At 32.2% G+C, this 9209-nt stretch overlaps 1 protein-coding gene across 8 annotated transcripts; it reads left to right on the top strand.

Moving 5' to 3' along the window:
* Positions 1-5981: 5981 nt before the first annotated feature.
* LOC115722024 (uncharacterized) lies at positions 5982-8942 on the top strand. Of its 8 annotated transcripts, XR_004012755.2 has the most exons (6): positions 5987-6372; positions 6443-6563; positions 6665-6799; positions 7293-7483; positions 8213-8437; positions 8685-8942. XR_004012755.2 is itself a non-coding variant. In XM_061104679.1 (5 exons), the coding sequence occupies exons 3-5, from the start codon at positions 6698-6700 to the stop codon at positions 8412-8414; spliced, it is 477 nt and encodes a 158-aa protein (XP_060960662.1). In that variant the 5' UTR covers positions 5990-6349; positions 6443-6563; positions 6665-6697; the 3' UTR covers positions 8415-8942. The 8 variants fall into 8 exon arrangements, 4 of the variants coding, with proteins under 4 accessions (XP_060960662.1, XP_030506999.1, XP_030507000.1 ...); XR_004012754.2 differs by having other exon boundaries at positions 5982-6372; positions 6665-6761; positions 8213-8942; XR_004012753.2 differs by having other exon boundaries at positions 5982-6372; positions 8213-8942.
* Positions 8943-9209: the final 267 nt, after the last annotated feature.

Here is a 9209-nt window from a genome sequence, read left to right as displayed (position 1 = left end):
CATGTGTATATATATATGGATAATCCAAATATAATAAAATGAGTTAATGAATAGCATGGAACATCTGTAGTAGTACATGATAATTGTTTGTCACTAGGTAACATCAGAATTAGGTTGCCTTTGGATGATTGAAAAATCCAAAAGAACAAACTCCAAGTTGGATTGAAATAGTGCATTGTGTAAGACAATAAAGTAACAACCATATTTAAACTTATTTCTAACATTAGAATGCTAAGAGATATATTAATTCATCTATTTAACTTAATTATACCACTTGATTTAGAGACTTATGAGTAGGGTCAATCTATGTTTTATTTTTTGTTTCTCTTACTAGGAATTACGTTCATTCACTTAGTGCTACCTGAAACAGTGAGAGCCTGAACCACTGAGAATATGTGAAAGAGAAACTTTCAGAACAGATCATATATATATAATGTACTGTGGCTACCATAATAAATGGCAAACATTACTTTTAAGATTAATCAAGATATGAGTGGGGAAGGCATAAACTGAGGCAGAATAAAAATCCACAGAGATCATTTTTTAATACAAAATAGTATATACAGTTGCATGTGTATACGTAAAAGAAGAAATCTTGCTCCAATCTTGGAACCATTCAGCACCATACCTATCCCCCCAACCCCTAATTTCTAAGACATCACCAATGGGAGGTAGAAAAGACATTAATATACCAGTTTTGACCACCAACATTCATTTAGTAAGTGATGACATCCTATGCAGAATAGTTTTTATGTGGCAAATAATAGAGGAAAATTTAAAACGTGGAAAATACTTTTACAACACAAGGGAGGAACTTGCTGATGACTAAAATAAATATTATTATTATTATTTTAACCAAAAAAAAAAAGAACTGAACTGAACTGAACTTAATAACATTCATAATGATACACACTGCCACATAAATCCTTTACACGCATTATTTATGTTATAGTAGTTTAATCTTGGTTTAAACACATTATTTAACGAATCTCCCGAAAACCATTACAAAGCTTTCCATTATCACCAATATGCCTTCCTCTAAGCTTAAATTCTCAATCCCAAGTAAATTCCTATCCCTTTCTATACAATCAAATAAGAAACCGTGAGTAATGTAAAATTATCAAGGAAAATGAAAGATTAAAATGCAAAAACTGTCTTTTCAAAAACCTTCAAGAGTAAAACGAAATCAATGGATCACTTTCAAGTAAAATGCATTAGCATAACCAGTTCCAGGTTATCTATGTTGGAAAATTCTCATTACAAGAGATAATAGAAGGATTACAATCAAAATACTCAAAATACAAATAAAAATATTTTATCAAGATTACAAGAAAGCTAGAGAAGAAGAAGAAGGATAACACACAAAAAGCTTGACCAAGGCTCAAGGACCTTTGTCCTAAAAGTCATTTCCTCCCTCATATGAACACTTAGGGAAACTCTAGAAATGCTCTTAAGGATTTATCAAGCCTCATATGCTCAGCCTAGTGTCTAAGGATGAGCATATCCTCACAAGGTTCTAACCACAACAAATGGTTTCAACCACTTCTTATGCAAGTGAACAATATGGCCTTTATTTATAGAGTTTTCACTCTCATATGAACATGAATGATCACCATAAAGCCCTTGGATGTTACCAATCATAAATTGGGCATTTATGTTATTAATTGGGTGATTTGGAGGAGTTTTGGGCTGTTACAAAGGCTCTCAAACTTTCAAAAACGTGGGCAATAATATGCTGAAAAAAACAATAACTAGTTACTAGTTACCATTTTTTCAGTTTTGGCCAATTCTTTTCCAAAGTGTTCCAAATCATTCCCACTTGATTTTGAACCATTTATACACCTTATAAATGAATAAATCAAGTCTCCAACAACTATATTTTTAATAGCTATCATTCATTCACATTCATAAATAATTAGTAACATCTTTTACTAATTTAAGAGTGAAAAAGAGATGAGAGTTACATATTCAAGTGATCATCAATTTAAAGGATTTGCAACTCCTATTTTGTGATCATTCTACATACATTTTGTAACTCCATAATGTATGTTACAATTTGACAAAATTAATACTTTGTCACACTTAATTATTTACAACTTAATTATTTAATCTAAATATTATATTATATAAAATAATATAACAATCTAAGATAGTAGCAAGGATCATAGCTAAAACCTCAGTAAGAACTTCTTTTCTTCTTCTTTTCCCTCACAAACAGCACACCCTTTCCAAGATTAAAGAATTCTTGAGTAGCATTCCAAGTTCCAAGAAGTCTTGATTCACAACTCAAGCACGCATATATAGTTAAACAAACAAAATGAGATTATGTCCCTCTATTTTGTTGGGTTGGGTCCGCCCTATTTATGTGGGCTTAGACCATTACGGCTCAAAATTAAAGTCCAAATTATCCAGAAAAATAATAAGACAGCAGCTTCTGTCTTCAGTATTGATTCAAGAGAAGTATAATTTGCTAGGTAGGATATAAGGATACCACTACAAAAAATAAAATAGATAACCTTTTAATGACAACATAATTTTTAATTTTTTTTGACTAAATGTGACTTTTAATTAGTCATAATAAAAAATTACTTGCGACTAAAATATTATATTTAAATATAAGTTGTCACTAATTTAGTTTTAATCACAACATGTGTTGTCACTAAAAACACATTTAGTCACAATAAATTATAATTTTTATGACTAATGCTTTTATTACGGATCATTTAGTCACAACATAAGAATTATAATTTATAATTAGTCATAATTTTTTTACTTTTAGTCACAAGTTTTGTTGTGACTAAAAGAAAATTCTTGGTAGTGTATGTTTAGTTGGTTCCATGAAATAGATCAAGAATAATGTTAAATTCATAAGCAGTTCCATACAAACACTATTAACAATAGAATAGAGTCATCAACAACAGAATAACTCTTATAAGGAATTGGAATAGGAGTCGTTATAAGGGATTCGAATGGTTCTATAGTTACTTGTCTGTCTAAACCATTAATGGGTAATTTTAATTATTATTTAATAATTTTTAAAGGGGATATCCCCTTCATTATATATACTATATATGTTTATATTTATATATAATTTATTATAATCTTAATATCTTTATTATTATTGTTATTATTATTAGCATGAGTTAATAAGTTTGTCTTGTTAATTTTTCTTTTCTTAGTTCTTAATTTGAGTGTTAATATTATTTTATTGGTATTATTTTACAGGTTGTTTTTCAGCTGTTCAAGCAGAGTGTTTGGCTTTACTTGTAGCATTGGATTGGGCACTTACTGTGGGTCTTCCTTTACATTTTGTTGAATCTGATTGTTTAGCGGTTGTAAATGCGTTTTCTAAACGCTCTTCTTTCCTCAATGAACTTGGTTCCTTGTTAGAGGATTTAGCTAGTTTGATGTCCAGTTTCCCTGGAGCATCCCTAGTCCATGTTCGTCGGTCAGCCAATGATGTTGCACATGCATTAGCTCGGCATGCTCTTCGGGTGGGTAGAGAAGTAGTTTGGTTTGATGAGATTCCTTTCTTTATTGGGGTTTCTTGCGACTTTAAGTTTGTATGACATTATGATTTCTTTTTTTAATGAAGTTATTCATTGCTCCAAAAAAATATAACAGAATAAGTCTTACAGCTAAAACAGTTACGGAAAAACTAACTCATAATCAGATTTACTTATTAATATAGATCAGAAATAACATTTAATGTTGCATGGTTCACATGATTTATTTCATAATTATATGTACATAATTTATAAATTCATCTGAAACTCTTTTCACATACTTGATCCTGTTTATTGTGATGTCAACACATTGGAAAGTAAACATGACTATGTGAATAAAGTTTCCTAGATTTATCAGACATAGGGTTTTACTGATATGATAATCTACAACAGAGTTTACTTGCATTTGGAGAAATGCTATGTTCTTTCCAGAGCATTGGTTAAAGTAAAGCTCAGGTTGGATGCATGGAGTATGCATCGGAAGGGACCGATATTGAACTTTGACTTAGATTTATTAAACTTACCGTAATATCTATTCAAGTTAATATCGCCTAGTTGATCCTAGATCAAATGATCTTAATCCTGTTATGATTAGGCTCAATCTCAGGAGGCTATTCGTGTTCTTTGATTTGTTAGTTAAGCCTACTTTTAGGTCAGGGTGATACGTACATTTTGGGAACACAGTAGTGCAATTGAGTGGGAGCGCTAACATAAACATGAAATCTATAGCTTCTATCTGGCGAATAGTAAGTAAAGGATGATCTCCTTCGAGCTTGACCAAACGAAAATAAATGGTGGAGATCTCATTTCACATAAGCTGAAATATCATTTATACGGGGTTAAGTGTTTTAAGGATTAAATAGATTGTAGGGTGTAACGGTAATCTAATCCCTTTACAATGTAGATCATTCATATGGAGGATCATTGTTCAAATTAGGATTATAACAATGAATAACTAATGATGTGTCTATACGGTGGAACATATAGAGCATTCTATATACTGAGAGTGCAATTCTAAGTTCTATGCGTGGATTCAACGAAGAATTAATAAGTTAGTGAATTTTAGTAATAAATTCTTGATCTACTTATTGGAAGCTCGGTTATATAGACCCATGGTCCCCGCACTAGTTGAGATAATATTGCTTGTAAGACTCATATAATTGGTTTTGATTAATCAATTATAATTCTCAAATTAGACTATGTCTATTTATGAATTTTTCACTAAGGGCAAAATTGTAAAGAAAGAGTTTATAGGGGCATATTTGTTAATTATGATACTCTGTATGGTTCAATTAATAAATATGATAAATGACAATATTATTTAAGAATTATTTATAGTTATTAAATAATTAGAATTGGCATTTAAATGGTTGAATTAGAAAATTGGCGTTTTTGAGAAAATCAGATGTAGAAAAGATAAAACTGCAAAATTGCAAAAAGTGAGGCCCAAATCCACTTGTATAGGGCCGACCACTTTTGTAGGGAATTTAAACTGATTTTTTCATTATTTTAATGCCAAATAATTCAAACCTATCCCTAGTGGAATGCTATAAATAGATAGTGAAGGCTTCAGGAAAATTACACTTCTGATTCAGAAAAAAACTGAGCCTCTCTCTCTCCCTATGTTTAGCCGCCACTTTGCTCTCTTCCTTCTCTCTTCAATTTCGAAATTATTAGTGTGAGAATAGTGCCCACACACAGCAAGTAATACCTCAATCATAGTGAGGAAGATCGTGAAGAAAGACTTTCAACAAGAAGGAGTTTCAGCATCAAAGATTCAGAGAAAGAGATCCAGGTTCAGATATTGATAATGCTCTGCTACAGAAAGGAATCAAGGGCTAGATATCTAAACGGAAGGAGTCATTACATTCCGCTGCACCCAATGTAAGGTTTACTAAACTTTATATGTGTTTATTTCATCGTTTTAGAAAGTTCATATTTAGGGTGTTAATCAACATACTTGTGAGTAGATCTAAGATTCTGGTAAAATAATTTCCAACAACTGGTATCAGAGCCATGGTAATTGATTTGCTTGCAAGAAATTTGGACTTTAAAATAATTGTTTGATGTTTTGGATGGTATCATGTTGTATTGAGTGTTATATGATGATTGATTGATGTTTATGAATTTTCGTGAAAAATAATTGAATATCTATTTCTGGAATTATTTTTATTGGATAGTATCACTACTACAAATTACACTATTTACGTCGGTCAACGCTACTGTTCATAGCGTTGACCGACGTAAATAGTACTCAAATAATTGGCCCGTCTCTTTAAAAATGACACTAATAGTCTGTTATTTGCGACTTTTATAAAATGACGCTAAAACATAAACCGACGGGAATAAAGCAAAAATTTTAAAAATTACTTTCCATTTTGCGTCTGTTATTAACACTTAGTATTGTATTAGCGAGGTTTTAAAAACGTCGCAAAATACAATAATGAGAGATAGTAACCGACGCAACAAAAAGTAAAATCCTCAAAACCTAATTAGGTGCCTACTGTCGCATGAATTTTCTCACCCTCACACTGAGCTCTTCGTATTTCTCTGGAGAATTCAGAGGCGGCTCCTCCGTCCTCTTCGAAACCAAACCCTTACCCATTGTTAAATTAACAGACACGCCGCTGTTTTACCACGAGGAAGAAGAAGAAGATATCTCGATCAAAGAAGAAGAAGAAGAGGAGAGCGAGAGCGTCTCAGCCACCACAACTCTGACTAGAGGCTTCGTGGAGAGATGGGGTCGTTTCGAGAGGTTGGCCGAGCCAAGTTTCCTCTTCTTTAACCCTTTTGCCGGAGAATGCCTCGCCGCCGTTCTATCTACAAGAATCTACTCCCTTGATGTCCGCATCGAAACCAAAACTAGGTTTGTTTGCCTTTTGAGATAAAGATTTATGAATTAACAAAGGGAATAATTGATCATCTTTATTTTTCAGGATAACATTTTTGTTCAATTACAATGATCAATTTAATACCGGGTCGTTAAAAAAAATGCTAATGATGCTTATTACGAGTTGCAGAACCCTAAAGAACAGATTCAGGCTTTTGTGTTGGATGGTATCTTCTTTTGTAATAAATGAGAATTGTTCTTTTTTTAAAAAAAAAAAAAAGAAAGAAATTGGTACATTAATGTCTTTGGTTTTGACTTCTGGTTCTAGTGGTTCGAGCTATTGTCCCTAGGATGACCTTTGATGAGCTATTTGAACAAAAGGGTGAGGTTGCCCAATCTGTGCTGGAAGAACTTGAGAAAGCATGGTCAGAGTTTTGGATCCTTGGTATTATTGTAAAAACCTGTAATGCTTTAAATGTGTGATTACTTAACTCTACCTTTCTTGATTTAGATTTATTTTATTAAAAGAAAATTCTTTAATGTTTTTCTTGAATACAAAAACATTGAAGTTTATAGAGTGTGCTGTGTGCATATGCATACATGTATAGCATGCTGCTATATTTTTCACGAAATGAAAATGTCAATTTCATGATTATAAGGTTAGAACAACTTCTGAACATGGTTTGTTATAAATATAGTAGGACAATGACTTATTAAGAATTTTTCTGAAATATCAATTCTGTCAGATCCCTACCCAGGAAAAGAAATGTACTAAAACTACTTGCCTAGGAGAAGTTTTGCCCACATTCCTTTCATGTCAAATAATTTAAATTCAGTATGGTTGCTGTGTCAGCTTCATCAACTCTGTTTTTGCTTTGAAGTGTTCTAATGTACCCTTCTATTTGTGATGTTGTATATTTTACACACTTGATTTGGCATGGCAAACCTTGGATTAGGTTATGGTGACATATGGATATAACATAGAGCACATGCTCATGGTTGACACTGTACCCGATTCTCATGTGCGCACAGCAATGAACGAGATTAATAAAGTGGGGCGTGGTGTTCATACATGTGAGGATGGGAGCCGGTATGTTGGCGAATTCAAGTGGGGCGTCAAGCATGGTCTTGGTCACTACCATTTCAGGTGATTCTCCCCATCAAAGTGTGTAGCTAGGATCCAATGTTTTAGTGAAAATTTTTGGATATGTGATTGTGTGGTTGGATGAGTTTTATTTACTTGTTGACTTTTAGCTTTGGTTTTGCCACTGTATATTTCCATTTAGTTTAGGTGTTTAATTAGCACAAACTTTTGAAAAAGAGAGAAAGATCTTTCTTGTTGTGTTTGGTGACTTCATGCAAGTATGGTGTTTCTATTGGTTGCCCAAGTAGATATATGTATTATATGATTATCTTTCCAATTGGTCTCGTTAGTCACTTCGTTTGATACAGACTTACCAATCATGAAGATGGTTTAAATTTTAAGATTCTCTGTTATTAGTCCTATTTAGGTAAGTAAATAGTAAAATCTCGCTGAGGGAATGTACATGAATTGTTGAGCCATCTTATAATTATAGGGCTCCTCTTTTGGGCCGTTTTATGCATTTTGTTATTTGGTTCAGTTGTTCCCCTTACTCTCTCTATTATAATAGCAACATTTGTTCCTTGAATTTTGAAATTAATTTTGTGATCTGCTTGTCAAACATAGTGTTGCTGATATTAGATTTGCATTTTTAATATGTTTCTATTTTAGCCGCAAAATTATTTGCGTTGGATTTGGTAAGTATATGGCACTACTGTACAACACCAGCCATTTTAAATGTTTGTATTAGATTGTTGTACCTTTTATACCAAGGCTGCCGCTTCTTTTATTCAGAAATGGGGATACATATGCTGGAAAATATTTTGCTGACAAGATGCATGGTTTTGGAGTTTATCAATTCGCCAATGTTCACCGTTATGAGGGGGCATGGCATGAGGGTAGAAGGAAAGGACTAGGGATGTATACATTCAGAAATGGCGAAACACAATCTGGTCACTGGCAAAATGGTGTTCTTCATATTCTAAGCAGATTTTGACAATACAACGAGAAACAAAAAAGGTAATAAGGGCAACTATATTCCTTTTGTCCGAATCATTTTATCTTACTTCTAAATAACATTACTCACCAAGCAACACTCATGACTCATGACCATCCCTAGATTGTATTATTTGACATTCATGGCACTAAATAACTAATGGGTTCAACATATTTCAGTGTCAACGTGTAATAATTGTATAGTAGTTTATTGTTCAATAACTACAACCATGGCTTAATTACCCACATGTTTTTTTTTTCCCTGACTTAGCAATATAATTGTAAATCGAAGATTGGATAAGCAAGAAGGTACTTCGAATAGTATCAAGAGTTATGAACGTTAGGAGTAGGAGAACTTTTTCTAATCACACATGAAGAATAGGCTTGTGTATTGTAAGTGTAAATTTTTACTAAGTTATGAAGGTTGGGCTTGTATATTGAAAGTATTCTTAGACATATTTGCTATATAGACACTTTATGTAATTGTCTCAATTTGAATTTATCTTTTATTAATTCTAACTTTATATTATTTTTTCTTAATAGTGAACTTTCAGTTAATAATGTATATATTTTTATATGGATATATGATATTAACTTATCTTTTATATATGGACAAAATATTATTAATTTATTTGTGACTTTTTTAATATGTGGAAAGTTTTACTGTGAAAAATATTCTGTGTACACATAAGTGTCATTTTAGAACCGTCGCAAAAAACACTTATTGCGTCGGTTAAAGATTGACGCATAGCTTGTTATGTCACTTTAAAACTGACGTAGAATGTTTTAATTTTTT

Source organism: Cannabis sativa, chromosome 9, assembly GCF_029168945.1.
Source record: "Cannabis sativa cultivar Pink pepper isolate KNU-18-1 chromosome 9, ASM2916894v1, whole genome shotgun sequence".
Classification (NCBI taxonomy): Eukaryota; Viridiplantae; Streptophyta; class Magnoliopsida; order Rosales; family Cannabaceae; genus Cannabis; species Cannabis sativa.
The sequence above is the reverse complement of the archived record's forward strand: the minus strand, read 5'-3'. Positions and strand labels throughout refer to the sequence as shown.

What these genes read in the sequence shown, in the direction of transcription:
- LOC115722024 (XM_061104679.1), top strand. Translation starts at nt 6,698, where the DNA reads ATGAGCTATTTGAACAAAAGGGTGAGGTTGCCCAATCTGTGCTGGAAG. An exon ending in GTCAGAGTTTTGGATCCTTG is followed by an intron (nt 6,782 to 7,292) that starts GTATTATTGTAA and finishes ACCTTGGATTAG; the next exon opens with GTTATGGTGACATATGGATA. An exon ending in CTTGGTCACTACCATTTCAG is followed by an intron (nt 7,484 to 8,212) that starts GTGATTCTCCCC and finishes TCTTTTATTCAG; the next exon opens with AAATGGGGATACATATGCTG.